The sequence below is a fragment of the Hydra vulgaris genome, chromosome 10, assembly GCF_038396675.1.
Source record: "Hydra vulgaris chromosome 10, alternate assembly HydraT2T_AEP".
NCBI lineage: Eukaryota > Metazoa > Cnidaria > Hydrozoa > Anthoathecata > Hydridae > Hydra > Hydra vulgaris.
Genome location: NC_088929.1, coordinates 18,259,661 through 18,277,148, shown reverse-complemented (window position 1 = coordinate 18,277,148; position 17,488 = coordinate 18,259,661). Strand labels below are relative to the sequence as shown.

Sequence of the window (17,488 nt, the reverse complement as noted above, 5' to 3'; positions counted from 1 at the left end):
GTTTAGTATCAAAAAAGTAAAGACATATTCTTGTAAAGACATATCTTTGTAAAAACATATCCTTGTAAAAAAAACACCTTGATATAATTTGATAGTTTAATTATATACGCAAACTTACCATTTTAGAAGTTTTCCTTTACAAAATTCCCAGAATAAGAAATCAGACGTAGCTTTTCGACAGTCTTCGATATTTTCGGAATGTGCTATACGACGCAAATATATTGTTGGGCAATATTTTGCACTCCATTATCAGACTTGGAAATCCAACGGTGCCAAGATTGCTCACGATGAAAGTCACACAAGTACACTTTGATGTTAGGGAAAACTGACTCTAGGGAAGAAATCTCTTCTTCATCAAAATCAACCATGGCATATTTAGGATCTATATTAGGATTCCATGATTTTATGAACATCAAAGCTTTTGTGATCATGGCTTGCGTCTCTTCCTGTAACACAAAAATTGCAACAACTTGAAAATTGAAATTAGTTCTTACAACCAAAAAAAACAAAGGCAAAGCATACTTTGTGGTTTTATACGTTGCATCTAAACATATGAAATGTTCTGCATATCTTCGATACAAGCGTTTCATTTTGACCGATTGATAAACAAAAATCATTTTACCATCTGTATTATGAGTTGCTAAATTTTTTATTACTTTTTCGATTTCTTCGTCACTTTGCAAATCTGTGACATTTTCTACTGTTTGATCTTCGATGCACTTTTTCAAACCCTCAAACTTTATGTCACCCCATTTGCACCATTTATCTTTTATGAGCTGTTCAACATTTATTTGGTCTACTTTAGCATATTGATTTTTCAGCTTTTCGGAATTAATAATATTTCTAATTTTCTTTCGAGAAGGTGTATATCGACGTCGTTGAAAGTCAGTGTCACAATACTTTGGCAAAATAACTAGATTTACATATCCTTCAGCTCTACTTTCTAAATCCCTTATACCCTTACAACCATTTCTTATTTGTTCTCGTAAAAATTCATCAACTCGTTTATCTAACGGTTCTATCAAACCAGTTGCTTCACCAATGTTATGATTTGTATGCGGTTCAGTAGGCCATTTTAGCAAATAAACAAGTCGGCCGATTTGAGGAGAATCTTTAGATCTTACTACTTCAAACTGCCGTCCCGCGTTAGTTCGATTATATGTATTATTTTTTGCCAGTTTAATTTCATTAAAGATCATGATTTTTTTAACCGAAAAAGACACAGGACAATCCATTTTTTTTGTCGGTTGCGTGTACTTACGTGATTTTTTGTACACGTGATCCTTCATACGCAGAGCATTGTTTTCCATTCGGTATCGTTCCTTTTTCTTAGTATCGATATCTTTTCCTTGATGACAATAATATATTCGCTTTAAAGCAGCAATATATAAGGGTGTCCACTGTACGGGATTGGTAGTCGATCGTTTGCACCACAAAATTTCCAGCATGGTTTTGGTAAATTCTTCGAGGAATTCAAAATGTCACTAAGTGAAACTAAACAGAATAAATCAAAACAATAAACAAGATTGTTGGATGCGATCTATGTTGATTTCCACTCCTATACTCACTGTCATACCTACGCGTCAATATGTAGTAACTTTATTTCAATCTTATGCACATTACACTTACATAAAAAAGTTATTTATTAAAGCTTACCATCTTTGGAAAAATCTTTTGATTCCTTAGTGATACGATACTTTGTAATCGTGTCTTCTTCGTATGTTAGTATAGCATCTGACAATGAATTGTAGCTCATAAACTGGAAAACATCTAAATAAAGTAAAAAATTAAATCTGACCTAAATTATGGAATGAATAACTAAAAAATCGCACAATCGCAAATAAGACCAAACAACGTGTTTTTTTTTTGATATCAAAGACAATCAGTGGTGGCATTCCGCATTCCTATGATGTTTATTCTATAATTCAAATCATTGTCATGTCATGTAAAAATGAAGTAATGTTTGCGGGCAATGATCATACGTAAACATTCCTTATGGTATTCCTTTATTATTTAAGACATTCCTCCTATTAGTATTCCTTTAATTATTTTTTAGTAAGATTTTGCCTGCACTACGTTGGAAAAAACGCAATGTCAGAGACTTTGGAGCTAAGTATGTGTTCTATAATACACAAGTGAACTTTAAAACTCTAAGGAAAAAAGTCACAAAGCCAACCAATATACTGAGGAACCATGTGCATAGTTACGGGACCCATATGGGTAACCCGTTGCTACCCTAGCCGGAGAATCAAATAAGATTTAAATGGAAACTTATAAGAATACCGGATGTTATTCACATAATTCAACCATAAGATGCCTACATACGGATAATAAATATAGTTTTTATTAAAAAAAAAAATCACAATAAATTTATATAGTTTTTATTATAATAAAAAAATCAATATAAATTTATACAAATTTAAAACGTTTTTTAATGGATAACAAAAACAGCGTACAACTCAGGTAGATTATCGTTGGTAGCGTTAACGATAGTGATAACAAAAACAGCGTACTACTCAGGTAGATTATCGTTGGTAGCGTATTTTGTAGATTAAAATCGGCTGTTACTCCCACGATGCAACAAGTTCGAGCAACAACAAAAGCTCCGTTTGTATTTCTTTTTAAGTTCAATTTTCATGATCCAATTTAACTTAACAGCACCTAATTATCAAACAGAAGCATATTAAAAACCAACATTGGTTGGTTTACTAACACAGCCTGGTTTAGCCGTGATACTTTAAAACATAAACAAACAGCTTGCCTAATTTTGAAAATGGTAAATCAGCACATTAAAATTTTATTTAAAAAAAAAAGTCTTTAATTTTTTGGTAAGAAAACTGCTTAAGTATGCTTTTTAATGCTTAAAGCCAAGCCTAATTTTAGGGATGTACATAAAAGCATTTAACACAATTTGCCAAACTATCCTAGAAATTTATTTAAAGCAAACCGTGCTGCATGGCCACAAACAGTTATTTACAGAAATCAGCGCTGAATATTTTTAATAATTCAACTTGCTTAATTATTATAAATATCAAAATTTAGGCCTGCAGTCAAAAAAAGAAATAAATTACTTTAATCAACTTGATGCTTAAATCATAATTTTCATTTTATCATCAAATTTAATAAATATGGCGTTTGCTTATATTCCTGGTCTTCAAACTAAGTTTTCTTCTTGAATCTGACTTTTTACAATGTTTACCTACCTACTTGCTCGTTGTGAGACTAATTTAAATTCATCTTTGAATCTCAATGTTGATGTTGGCAATCATGTCACCTTAATAGTCACATCCTTGGGCTGCTCAATAGAACTCAATTGTTTCTACATCTGCATGTATTAAAGCTCAAAATTTTTGCAACTCGTGACTGGTATCATGTCTTTGATCCTATTCAGTGCTCAATTTCTACTCATTCAATCTTAGAAAGCTCTGAATGCAGTTTGATCTATGTAAAACTTTCTCATTTTTCTTCAATATCTCCATTCTTCCTATCACAGTACATCTTACAACAACCTTACATTTAAAAAATCACAGAAGAAGATGAAACTTCTTCATTGCAACAATAAATGTGCTCCTTTTGTAATTTTAATATACAAGCTGGCATGGAGTTTCTTATTCCTTCTTGCCAATTCTATGTCAATCTTCACTTTTCTCAGTGATTTTATTCTCATTGAACTGTTGCTATTTCAAATTGTAATCATACTTCCATCTTCCATCTCAAACAACTCTCCTGAAAACAAATATCTCTTTAAAGGCAACAAAGAAACTAAAAGTGCTGCAAATAAATTGCAAGCACTCCTTTTAACACATAATCATTCTATCCCTGATAAATTTTTTTTATAATAAATACTCAAACTAATGACCTTGTTCAGCTAATAAATTGTTTGTTTGTATTAGTTCAGTTAGTTAATATCGCTATCCAGCACATTTACAAATTTGTTAACTATTAGAGAAAGCCTTCATCTTCAATCTGTTAGTAAATATAATCTTTACATTTCAAATCATTTTGCTACAAAAAATCCATAAAATACTAATGCATAAAATGATCAAACAATCTTCCTTCTCAGTTAAAATCAATTAACTCAATTGCTAACTTTAAAAACTAACTTTTTAACTATTTGTTAAAAAAATACTGTTATATATATGCAATAGTAACTGTTGTTATATATTATTCTGAATGTTATTATTATAATTACTATTGTTACAATTATTACTGTTATTACTATTGTTATCTTTATTGTAATGTGGTAGGTTTTTACAAGAGATACACACACACACACACACACACACACACACACACACACACACACACACACACATATTTATACATATAATGCATACAATATAAAATACATATAATATAAACTTATATTATTATATATATAATATAGGTACGTGCGTATCTGGCTTTTTACGGCACCGATTTCAAAGTTAAAAACTGTGACCTTTTTTTTCACAGCGTGCTCGAAGTCGGTGTGGTAAAGATGTATTTATTTGTCTTTTTTTTTAGAATTTTATATCAGCTTAGACTTTATTAGAAAAGTAGAATGTTTTATCTTGAATAAATTATGGTTTTTTTTTACGAGTAATAAATTTTTCAGTTTTTTTATTGCTATTTAAAATTTCGTTCCTGTTCTGGCACTGCATTGATATCGAAGGCATGTTGGTACATATTTGAAATTTTCCAGTCAACTGTATAGATCTATTTTCTATGTGCTTGCCAAATTTCATTAAAAAATATTCATGACCACGTACCGTATTTTTCGACCCAGTGGAGGTACCATTTCCACCTCTTTTAGTGTTACTGTTACTGTTACACTTTATAAAACTGTTTCTGCTGTTGTTACTGTTACTTTTTGTTATAAATTCTGTTGTTTTTTTTACAGTTATCAGTGATTTTCATTCGGTTTTAAAATTTTGTTTCTGTTCCGGAGGTGCATTTATATTGAAGGCATGTTGGTACACATTTAAAATTTTTCAGGCAACTGTATAGATCTATTTTCTATGTGCCTGCCAAATTTCATCAAAAAATATTCATGACCACATACCCTATTGTTCCGCGCAGTGGAGGTATGTATTTCCACTTCCGTTACATTGTGTTAGGGGGAGGGGCGGTTTTTGACATTAAAGAATTCAGTATTTTTGATTTTTTTTTCATTATAATGATATATTTTATAAGAACTGTTATACAAACTTTTTTTTTAATAGCCTTTTACTACTAAGGATATTTGGGTTTTCTTTTTTTTAATTTGTTAAATGATGTACACAAAAACTAACAATTATAATTACGGTGGTTATATATTAATTTTTTTTTTTGATGGCCAACTCTTTTCACACACCAAAATTAGTTTAAAGGCAAAATTCTGCAAAATAAAATTTAAAATGTTAAAATTAAAATTATATAACACTATTTTATGATGGTTCTGCGTAAAATTCATTAAAAACAAAAACAGCATTTTCTCAGCTTTTTCCATACCCATAATTTACCATATAGCCACCTTAAGCTATATATGATATATAAAAATTATACATATATTTAAAAAATTTTTTTATAGATTAATTGTAATTTTTAAAATTTTTTAATTATGATTAATAGCTGACCCAATTAAATAGTAGTATTATGATTGTTGAATTTAATTTAGTGCATCATGGGACCTCAGAAGAAAACAAATCTATTTTTTGGTAAAGCTAAAACTTATTTAGCTTGTAATTTTCCAATACCAGCTCATTTAAATATTGGCTGTAGAAATGGACATGTACTGCATATATTTGCAACTAACAACGATTCATATAAAGTAACTGTAGAACTAATCGGTAAGTATTTTAACATCAAATTTGTATAAGTCAGATTCAGCAACTAGTTAGAACATCAAAAGTCTTTGTAAACCATTTTTCACGAAATTCGAAACCATTTGTTGACATCTGCAACATGCTCTTTGCATACCAAATAACAACATCTGCTGTGGCACAAACATCCCAATCAATTGCAACCTCAATTGACTTTCCTACATGTTCTTCATTTTCTTCTCAACAAATCAGTGTTTCATCTGTATCGAATAGTGATCACTTATCTCCTTTATCTCGTCCTACTTTAAAAACCTCTTCTCATGAACCACTATCCAGTTTGAGAGCTGACCAGTTGAGTCCCAGAAAAAAGGTTATGAGAAAGAGATTAACCATTTTGGCAAACGAAATGGCAATTAAGAAGAGAAAGCATAAAGAGGATATTAAAGGTTTAAAAGATAAGGCAAAAGCTAGAGCATACAGATTTAAATATCTAAATCAAGTTATTACTCGTAAGGAAAAGATAATTTCTCAACTTAGAAAAAAATTAAAAGAAAAGTTTTTGAATTTACAGTTGAAAAAACTTCAAAATCAAATTTTTTGTTTGAAACAACAGTTGACATCCACGCAAAGAAAGTTTTCTTATCAAATGGCAATGTTAAGCCAACAACTTGCTGAAAAAAATTCACTTGTACTGCAAAATGAAATTCAGAATTTACAGGAAGAGTTGGAGGAAATTAAGCAAGTAACACAAAACACCAAAAATGAAAAATGCTACTAGCAGATATTAGGAGACTTATATATGACATGCTTGTGTGCCAAGTTCCTACACAAAGTGTGCCATCTCTGCTCCATAAAATTGGGGAACATACTGGCTATCGATTTAGTCAAATTCCACATCGTACAACTGTAGAACAAATGATGCGTGAGCTTGGTGTGCTTTCAGACTTACAGGCTGCTGAGATAGCATTTACAACAAAAGATCTGACACTTGGTTTTGATGCAACAACCCAGGAGGGTGTTCATATAAATGCTGTGCACTTGACAACGGAATCAGTATGTATGGTTGTAGCTATTGATCAACTTCCTGGAGGTACAGCTTATGACTATCAGAGTCATATTACAAAGTCTATTGATAATCTTGCTAAGTTATATAGTGATTTCTATCAACTCAAATATACTGACGTAAGAAGCACTATTATTGGGAACATAACAAATACAATGAGTGATAGAGTTGCAACAAACCATGCAACAATCGCAAAGTTAAACCTTGTTTGGCAGAAATCATTAAATGAACTAAACTGTCACCTTCACCCTTTAGACACAATGACTAGCTCTTGTAAATCTTCACTTAAAGCATTAGAGACTTCAAAAGGGAAACTTTTTGGAAGAGACTGCATTGCAGCAAACATTGTTGTACAGCTGAACAAACTTCACTACAAGGATGCAAAAGGTACTCTAACTAATCTAAATCATTCTTTTACTTAAATATATTTAGTTTTCTGAACAAAATTTTGAGTTAAAATGAATTATTCATTTTAACTCAAAATTTTATTCAGAAACATGCACTAATTATATTATAATTAGTGCATGTTTTTATTTCACACTCTTCTTACAATCGCCAAAATGAGCTTCTTTATGATATTCGTAGGTGATCCAAAAGGTTTTGTAACCTTTTTGGACCAACACGAGTTGCCCAGAGGATTGCTACCACGCTATAGAGGCAACAGACTACATATGCTTTTTCACACATGTGGTATTTTAATCCATCATTATGCCATATTGAAGATATTTCTGTGTTCTGGCTTGGCGTTATGCGGAGGTCTGCGAAATAGTTTATTTCAAGACTTTACATCTGAAACGGGTATTTTTTTTCTTTTTTATACCTGTTCAGTTCATTTGATAAAGTGCTACACAATATTATAGGGTATAGAATTAATTACAAATATAGTTACAAATACAAATTACAAATAGTAATGGCACTTGCAAGATTAACGGGGAGTAAAGACTATTATAAACAAAGATTATTCTTTGTTACTAATTCACTTTTTCACCTTAGGTGTCCGTGAGTTGTGTGATTTAGCTTTAATTGGAAAACTACTTTCTGGTCCTTGGATGACAAAATTTTATATTGCACCAGGTACGGGACTTGACTACATATCTGGCATTCAGATAGTAAAAGATGTTCGGAACACTCTTATTGAGAGCAGCAAGAATCCTTTATCTCTACTTAAACGAAAAACTGATTTCTTTGGTAATGATATTGAAGATGTAGTTTTTGATTCAATAATCAGCTTTTGCCCAGTAACTGATGAAATGAGTAAAGCATTAGCTGACTGCCTTAATGCAGTTATTAGCGTCATTGACAGGCAGTACAAGCGGCAATTTGAAATGAGTTCTAATGATCACCTTAAAGACCAGACTAAGTCAGCTAGGCTTCACAACATTGATTCAGAAGAACTTATGGGTATGTTTAGCGCTGCAAAGCACAAAGCTCCAAATGCCACTCTTTGTTTTCTTTCTTCAAAACTTCGTGCTTGCAAAAATAAAACAACTGCACTGCTATGCAAAAAGCCAAACGATTTTCAAAATAAGTTGATATTATGGGCTATCTCTAATGCCAGAAAAAAGCGGTTTACAAATATGCAATGTCATAATGACCTGAAGTTAGAATTGATAAAACGAATAGCAGATAAAATTCAGAAAAAAGAAAACAAAGAACGCAAAAATGTAGAAAAAATATTAAAAAACTGCATGCCTGATCAGGTAAAAGAAATGTTTCCTGACCTAGAAAATAATGAGGCCTCAGATATCGAAGAAATTCTTATTGGAGCTTCTATTGGAAGAAGTATTTGCCACATGTGGTTCGATAATGCCACTAACACCCAGGATGTATATTATGGCAGAATTGTTGGCATTAAAAAAAAGAAAAGTGATGTATATATAGTTTCTTATTGGAAACCAAAAGAGAATGAAAATGATGATGGTGTTGAGTATGATGTGAGCAAATATCAACTTTCTGCAGACATAATAAGTGGTGATATGGTGATAACATAATAGAAATGTGTAATAAGGTATATGTTATTTTAAATAATAGTATGTTTTATAAACTTGCATTAATAGATATTATTTACAGATAGTAGGTTAATCTTTATTTTTTATAATAAATTTTACAGTGCCTAATGTATATCATACTCTCTACCCTCCCCTTTTTTTAAGATAATGAAAAGATTTATAATTATTTAATTTCTTTTTATGTATACATATATGTATACACATATATGTATATAGAAATGTAATTTTAGGTAGTCGGTTAGTTACCGATATCCAACAACCAGGGTTGACCTGGTTGCAACGAGCTATGGGAAACCAAAGCTCATTTACTATTTGATATAAGCAAATTGCCTGGCTCATGACAATTAATGTTAATCATAATGATGGCTATACATTGTTTCTACCCAGAAAGACAGACTTTTGCTTGCATGGATTGAGAGATGTAAGTGTTTAGTTATAATAAATCAGTACACTCTATGCAAATGGCATATGCCATTACCAGATAGTTACGCTAACACAATATAACTTTCTTTTCATTATAACTTATAATCAAATCTATTATATTTCAGGTTAAAAAGTATTGAAGGGTCTACTTCTATCGATTTTTCTGTTTGGTAATGGGAAATGTGTTGTGTATCAGGAGTTAAGTGATTTTTAATTCTTTTTTAAGTTCGGAAATCATTCTCATCTTCTCTAATTTGTAATGGGTTTTTCAGTTATTGTGCTAAATATCTAATATAATTTCATTTATCTTTTATTGCAAGGTTTTAACTATGATGGCAGCTTGCTACTGTAGATGTTTATCTTAAAGACCTCAAGATTATATTTATTAATTCAGTAATAACAGTCACATGTTAATTTATTATACATTAGTTAATTGTTAGCCTTAATTTTTTTTTAAATTTTATATATCTGATATATTTTATCTTATGTATCATTGGAAGGTTACGCAACATGATGAAAACCACACGATTGCTTCGATGGATGTTGATCTTTTTCATATCAAGATTAAACCGGTTCATATTTTGTTAGAGATTGATTATGTTTATTAATGCAATAATAACAATTATATATTTATTTATTATCCGCGACATAAGGCATCATAAATAGGTATAGCGATATTAATTTAGGGGTTTACTTTGTTTTAGATATCATTGGATGTGGTTTCTTTGCGTACTAAAGAATCGACTCTTTCTAGCTATTGATGACACAGTTTTATTTGCTTCAAAAACTAGGCTTTCTTCAAAGCCACAATTCTGTTAAAAACATTACTAAGCAAGAAAGAAAATCATTATTATAGTCTAAATTTTTTGTTAATGAAGTATGTTTTTAAAAAAATTACTTTTATTTTTTGCGGTTTGTTGGAATTTATATATAGTTAGATAGATATAAGGACTACGGAAGGGAAAATGAAGGAGAGCCGTGGTGGACAACCCCCCCCCCCCCTCCATTGTTTAGATGAATATATTCTTGTAGGTTTTTAGTTGAACTATTTGGTGTTTTATGATTATTTTTATGTACTCCGGCCCCCACTGAAATATCACGCCTTTTCCGATGTTATATATGTATATATATATATCTTTTTTGTATATATATCTTTCATTGAAATTCATTAGTAACGATAAAAATAAAGCGAAAACGCAAAGGCTTTTAATGTATTTAAAGATCACCTAAATGCATTTAAAGATACACTATAGAAATCCTAGCCTTGGTGCATATTTAATAAAGTAAATATATATACCCTTAACCATATATATATATATATATATATATATATATATATATATATATATATATATATATATATATATATATATATATATATATATATATACATATATATATATATAAAATAGTTGTTAATATTGCTTAATTAAAGTTTTGTTATAAATTTTACTATTACGTTTTAACCATTAAAAATATTTTGTTACTTAAATTCGAAACTTTTTTAATTACGTTTTTTAATCGTTTTGCACATTTCACTATGCAAAATCAAGCGCAAATTAACAATGATTCTATTACAAAGCTGCCGTTAGCCGAACGCGAGTTTTATACGTAAGTTGCATTTTTCTTAAGCAATCCTTCATAAAAAATAATGTTACTTAAATGAGCATAACTTTTTTTGTAATGATTCTTTTTTCATAATGTTTTCACCATTTTATTGCAAATTTGAAGCTCTTTCGAACCATATATAAAACTTGAATAAATAAATGGTTTGAAATTTTTACACACATACCTATATAATAATATATAAACATATATATTAAGCTTTCATATAAATAATTCTTATATAAAAATTATGCATATGTAATTATGAGCTTAATTTATATATAATTAAATTTATATATATATATATATATATATATATATATATATATATATATATATATATATACATATAAATATATATATATGTATATATATATATATTATATATATATATACATATATATATATATATTTATATGTATATATATATATATATATATATGTATATATATATATATATATATATATATATATATATATATATATATATATATATATATATATATATATATATATATGTATATAAATATATATACTTATTATATATAATTATGAGCTTAATTTATAGATAATAAAAATGATGAGCTTAAACTTACCTTTTAGAAATATTACATCCATGAATGACTAAAGTAAACCAATGTGAATGTAATAAACTAAATGAAATAAAGACAACCTAAATATGCACTTGAAATAACAAATCAAAATATGCACGTGTGTTGTTGCGGCAAAAAATTTAGATATTGTTCGGCAAAATACTGCATATAAAAATAATCGTTGCGAGTGGTATATGATCTAGACACAACCAATTTTAATCATGTCACAAGTTATTGTATGTAAAGGTTAAATTTTGTAATTTTTTTGTAATTTGTATTTTTTTTTTTTTTAATATATTATGTTGTATATTTAATTTGTTTTTGTCTTTTTTAATTAAAATTTATTTGTTTTTCACCAATTAAACTTAAATATAGTTAAATTGATTCATTACCCAATTATCATAATATAATGATGCTACATTCTATTGTTAAAAATAACTAATTAGTAGTTTAATTTACTAAACTCACTGCTTTTAAAATTTACTATAAGGCAAGACAATATATTTAGCTATATAAATGCAATTTATTTATTTCAATTTTATTTTTTATCTTTAATGTTTATACTTTGGCTCCTTGAAGCATTTGTTATTTTGCTTTTTAATGAAAATATTTTAAATCTATTATGATGTCTTTTAAATTAAACTAAAGTTTTCAAGACAACTTTCTTAATTTTACAGATTGTTTAATTTTTTCAATTTGTAGGCGTTTCAATTTGAAGGCTTTCAATTTGAAGGCGTCAATTTGAAGGCTCTATAAATTAATTATATAACAGACCGACCATAGCCCGTATTACTGGTTGCTTTCTGCTAGTTTTAGAATATTCTTATAAGCGTATAATTTTTATTTCATGATAAAATTGTAGCAAATACTTAAAAAATTACCAAATTTTGTTAAATATACTACTGATTATGATTAAAAAATCTCGAAGTAGTTATTTTAAGCATTACATGAGAGACTGGCGCAATAAAAATAGTCAGATTAATGATTTATTAAAAGAAGATAAGAATAGAGACAAAAAAGTTCCTTCATCAGGCTCTACTTCAGCAGTTTCTACTGCAGAATTATCAAACATCAAGAAAATTCCAATTGAAACTAACCATCAAAAACCAATTGAAAATATTGTCTGCACTAAGCAAAATTTTAAAAACTGTTATTCCTCTGACTCTGACAGCATAAATAATCTTTCTTGTAATTATACTTTATCCGATGAAGATGACTGTGTTCCCTTTGATATTGATTCCTCAGATAATGAAAATGTATACAACAGTGCAACAGATGTAAATGAAAATATTGAAATAGCTAATCAAGATGTAACAATCATATCATTTCTGCGAACGTGGTCTTTAAAACATAACATTAAAACTGCTCCGTTAAATGAGCTTTTAATTTATTTAAATAGTGTTGTACCAAGTTTACCAAAAGATAACAGAACATTAAAGAAAACATTACGCAATGTGAATATTATTTAAAAAGCTGGCGGTGATTTCATATATCTAACAGTAGCTAATGCTTTATTACATTATTTAACATTCTCAAAAGATACACAGAAGTCTTTAGACTTGACAGTCAATATAGATGGAGTGAAGGTATATTCAAGTCAATGCAAATTGTTTTGCCAATTTTGATCAACACAAACCTTTAGACTTTCCTATGGTAAGTGGATTTGTATTGGATTACATGCATCTGATATGTTTAGGAGTGGTGAAGAGATTGTTACACAACTGGGTGAGAAGATCATCAACATATAGACTAAACCAAAATGTAATTGATCAAATATCAGCTGAAATGCTTCTTATTGCAGAAATGACCCCTTCAGAATTTCAACGTACTGCAAGAAAACAAGATGACTTGTTATATTTTAAGGCTGTAGAGTTTCGTTTCTTTCTCTTGTACTCTGGATTAGTTGTACTAAAAGGTAAGATCTCTGGTAAAAAATACAATTTGTTTCTTGCTTTGTCAATTGCTACACGTATACTTCTTTCTAATGTTTTCTGTAAACAAAAACGTTATGTAATATTTTCCAAAAAGTTATTTTATTGGTTTACTAATAAGGCTGTTATACTATATGGAGAGACTTTTTCATCTTATAATGTCCATTCTCTAATACACATAGCTGACGATGTTTTAAATCATAATAAGTCTTTAAATGAGCTATCTGCTTATCCATTTGAAAATTACTTAGGATGTTTAAAAAAAGTGGTACACTCAGGAAGATATGTTATATCTCAGACTGTCAAAAGGTTAGAAGAAAAGTCACAACTCCATGAAAATGTGATGTCTCAAGAAAAAACAACTAAAATTGGTACAGGGAAAAAAAATAGTGTCTTTTTTATTGCAAAGTCTGGGTTCACAATTATAACAAAAAAGCTTGGTGAAGATATGTTCCTTGGAAGGTTAATCAAATTAAAATATTTCTCGCATTATTTTTTAAATGAACCAGACTTGTCTTCTACATACAACATCTTTTTTATATCTATGATTGATAATTATACTGAATCTGTTTTTAAAAAAGAAGCACTTTTTTCCAAAGCAATCATGATGCCTTTTTCAAAAGGGGGTTTTGTTTTTATGACTTTAGTTCATTGTGACATTTGATACATTAAATAAATGTATATGTAAAGTTGTTGTTTTCATTTTTGTTGTTTTAATGTCTTGGAATTATTTTTTACTGTTTGATTGATTCTAACTGTTTGATTGTTTTTAATTGTTTGATTGATTTTAACTGTTTGATTGATTTTAACTGGTTGGTTGATTTAAGTATTTAATTTTGTTTTGAAGTTGTAATTTTAATTATTGGATATATTTCTTTAATTATTGAATATATTCAAAAACCCAATAATGTCAATATTCAAATATCAATACTATTAAATACCTTTTTTCTTCTTATTTTAAATTGATTTTTGATTTTAAATATATATTACAAAAAGATTTTTTGTAAATAGATTACAATTCCCACACTTATAAGTCAATTATGACATTTTTTTTATCTATTATATGGCAAGAAAAATGGGTAGAACCACATGCAAATGGGTCGAGTAAAATCCAATACGGCACAGTGCCAACCAACTGGATCGAAGAAGAAGAAGGACAAGAGTTTATTCGTTGGCCTTGCAATACTAAAGATGTAGAGCCACATATTAAACGTTGCCAAAATCCTGGAACTAATTGGTTATTTTTTGTTTTAATACAAAATTTTGGGAGTGCAGGTATTTATAAGGGAATTCAATTCATTATTTATTAAAATAATACTAAATTTAAATGAATTTTATTTATGTGAGTTAGTATATTTTTAGACAGTTACATCAGTTGCGATTCCATTAAAACATGCTCAGAATCTGAATCTGATCACAATCCACAATTAGGAAAAAGAAAGTACAACCAAATTTATTCATTTGCATATCAAAAGCAATTCGGTGAGCATTTTTTAAATGTATTTCTTGTATGAAACTTTTTGATTTGAATCAGATTATATTGAATGTTACTGTTATTAGTCAAGACAACCACAACTAGTACTTGTAGTGTTGAAGTAACTCTTATGTATAGATCAACTTCAAAATAATTAATTGAATAAATTTAAATATTCAAAAAAGAAGAAATAACAATAAGTACAACTAAGGTTTTTGTTACATTTCTAGAAAAAAGATTTGCTAATGCCAGAAAATCAAAAAAAAAGAAGTCAAAGGATACAGAAACAAGTGAGGATGAAGTCTGTTTTTCCAGTACACCATTTCCAAAATTAGACGGTAAAGATTATGTTTATAAAAAATCCAGTTTCATTAAAGTTTTGTTTTCTTTCTGTTCTTTTTTCATACTGATGAATGAATTTTTCATACTGATGGATTTATTAACAATAAATTACAGATAATGGTTCTTGTGTATCTTCATACAGCAATTCTGCAGCAAATAGTTCCAGTGAAGGGGTCAGTAATGTTGAATTTAATAATAAGGAGTAGTCTTTGTGTGAGTTTATTTGACTTCTTTTTACAAAAAAAAATTTTATTGGCAGAAATTTTTTTATTTTTGTGATTATCTGCAAACTAACTGATAACTATACTCATTCTTTAGTTAACTTGTGAAAAAGCAATTAATAAAGAAGTTTGTAAGGATGCTGGGGAAACAGATAAAGACCATATTTCTGATCAAAGTAAGAAAAAGTTCAATTAATATTTCTTTATGAATAAATCTAGTAATTTTATTCCTGTAATTTTATAACCCTAGTTGTAGCTAGTAAATTAAAATTGTCTGAATTAAATTTATCTTAATTTTTTTAAAGCCTTTAAAAGAACAATGTTAGCAGCAATAGCACGAATAAAAAAAAACTTTAATGACTTCAAAGTCTCATTTAAGCAGAATGATTTAAAATCTTTAGTCGAACCATTACATGTGTCAAACTAAGTTTTAATGAAATTTTGGATCTGGAAGTTAATCTGTCAACTAATAGTAAACAAAAGGATTATGCAGTGAGAAGTTGTACATTATTATTTTTGTTTTTGGCTTAAGTTGTTTTCTACCTTGAATTTTGTGTCGTTTTTAAAGTTAACAACTTTTTTTTCCCAGGTAGAATCATTATGTAATGTGGGTGGAAAATCTACCGTAGATATGACTTACAATGTCATGAAAAAATTGATGAGCGACGAGGCTTCATGTCATTTTAACATAAAAGGCAGTAATCAGAAAATCTCATTTTGTGAAAAGTGCCCAGTATAATTTTCTGCTATTATTGGTAAGTACATCTTTGAGTTTTTACCTTGTTGTTTTGAACACTTAAACCTTTAAAAGTTCCATCGGTTGTCATTAAAATGCTCTTCAGTGGCGGTTTTATTTCGTGCCTTAGGCAGAGGGCTTAATTAGAATTACAAAATGTGTTGTTATACCTTTTATATTGTACAATATAAAAGGTATAACAACACACTTTGTAATTTTAGTATAAAGTTAGAAAATAAACGTTACTTCTTTACTTATTGACTTCAAAAAACATAATCTAACGTTAGATTAATTTTTTTGAAGTCAATAAGTAAAGTAACTAACGTTTATTTTCTTACTTTATACTAAAATTACAGTCCTATATTCAATACGGGCTTTAGGTAACTGCCTATTTTTGCTTAACGCATAATCCACCACAGGCCGTGCTGTGGGGCTCCTATAAACGTTCGGCATAAATCCGGCCGTATTATAATACTTATTACTTATTTCGGATTCTTACTTATTTCGGGTTGTTACTTTTTTTGATGCATCATTGTTTGTTTATGTTGTGTGTTTTTTTAGATGTTATCAAACTACAAGATAAAACTGCTAAAGATAGCGACATAACAACCGCCATAGGAAAGTGGTTGCGTATGCATGGCACGCTGTAGAAACGTCAAACGACAGAAAAGCAATAAAATAAAAGATAACATCGTTTTATTTGAAAATAAATTTAAAATGCAGATAATATTTTACGTATTAATTAATGTTGTTTCTGTTTCTAATTATTTACTAGATAAATAGAAACGGAAAAAATTATTTTGTATCCATAAGTTTTTCATAAGAAAATCCTTGAGGATCTAGAGGACATTATTATAAGGATACTCTTTTAAGATAAATTACGAATAAAATTTAGTTATTCGTTGGAATAAACGCAGCAAGTATAAAACAAATGTATACATTTGTAAACATAAAACTTGTGCATAACAAATGTATATATACATTTTTTATATTACTGTAACAAAATTATATATACATAGTTTTATGTATACATTTGTATACATAAAACTATATATATATAGTTTTGTTACAATAATATAAAAAATGCGCTTCATCGTTTCCTTGTGTCTTAATTATTATTATATAATTAAAACACAAAATAAATAAAACTATATAATTACTTAAATGAGTAATTATATACTTTCATTTACTTTATATTGTATTTATTTTTAATTATAAACGATTAAATTTCATTAACGAAGTGAAATCAACAGTTAAAAATCCTTAAAGCACCGTTGCAAATGTTAACAAAACTCCGCAGTCAACCAA

At 28.6% G+C, this 17,488-nt stretch overlaps 2 protein-coding genes and 2 long non-coding RNA genes across 4 annotated transcripts; 3 read left to right on the top strand and 1 right to left on the bottom strand.

The window, feature by feature from the left end:
• Positions 1 to 2,365: 2,365 nt before the first annotated feature.
• On the bottom strand, positions 2,366 to 11,599 carry LOC136085826 (uncharacterized). The gene is made up of 2 exons (XR_010641210.1): positions 11,480 to 11,599; positions 2,366 to 2,661 (listed from the first exon to the last, which is right to left on the bottom strand). It is a non-coding gene; the product is annotated as an uncharacterized LOC136085826 (long non-coding RNA).
• LOC136085825 (uncharacterized) lies at positions 2,548 to 16,922 on the top strand. Its single transcript, XM_065807391.1, has 8 exons — positions 2,548 to 2,776; positions 11,487 to 11,712; positions 14,419 to 14,682; positions 14,770 to 14,889; positions 15,112 to 15,219; positions 15,338 to 15,396; positions 15,542 to 15,620; positions 16,742 to 16,922. The coding sequence occupies exons 3-8, from the start codon at positions 14,448 to 14,450 to the stop codon at positions 16,828 to 16,830; spliced, it is 690 nt and encodes a 229-aa protein (XP_065663463.1). The 5' UTR covers positions 2,548 to 2,776; positions 11,487 to 11,712; positions 14,419 to 14,447; the 3' UTR covers positions 16,831 to 16,922.
• LOC136085691 (uncharacterized) lies at positions 6,537 to 8,374 on the top strand. The gene is made up of 4 exons (XM_065806997.1): positions 6,537 to 7,233; positions 7,432 to 7,644; positions 7,840 to 8,247; positions 8,355 to 8,374. The coding sequence occupies exons 1-4, from the start codon at positions 6,552 to 6,554 to the stop codon at positions 8,372 to 8,374; spliced, it is 1,323 nt and encodes a 440-aa protein (XP_065663069.1). The 5' UTR covers positions 6,537 to 6,551.
• LOC136085824 (uncharacterized) lies at positions 8,379 to 10,126 on the top strand. The gene is made up of 5 exons (XR_010641209.1): positions 8,379 to 8,854; positions 9,086 to 9,276; positions 9,404 to 9,671; positions 9,779 to 9,850; positions 9,983 to 10,126. It is a non-coding gene; the product is annotated as an uncharacterized LOC136085824 (long non-coding RNA).
• Positions 16,923 to 17,488: the final 566 nt, after the last annotated feature.

Excerpts from the sequence above, each read along its gene's own strand:
- LOC136085691 (XM_065806997.1), top strand. The coding sequence starts at position 6,552 with ATGCTACTAGCAGATATTAGGAGACTTATATATGACATGCTTGTGTGC. Across the intron at positions 7,645-7,839 it reads AGACTTTACATCTGAAACGG|GTGTCCGTGAGTTGTGTGAT; the intron begins GTATTTTTTTTC and ends TTTTCACCTTAG. Across the intron at positions 8,248-8,354 it reads TGATTCAGAAGAACTTATGG|CCAAACGATTTTCAAAATAA; the intron begins GTATGTTTAGCG and ends CTATGCAAAAAG.
- LOC136085825 (XM_065807391.1), top strand. The coding sequence starts at position 14,448 with ATGACATTTTTTTTATCTATTATATGGCAAGAAAAATGGGTAGAACCA. Across the intron at positions 14,890-15,111 it reads TGCATATCAAAAGCAATTCG|AAAAAAGATTTGCTAATGCC; the intron begins GTGAGCATTTTT and ends TTACATTTCTAG. Across the intron at positions 15,220-15,337 it reads ACCATTTCCAAAATTAGACG|ATAATGGTTCTTGTGTATCT; the intron begins GTAAAGATTATG and ends AATAAATTACAG.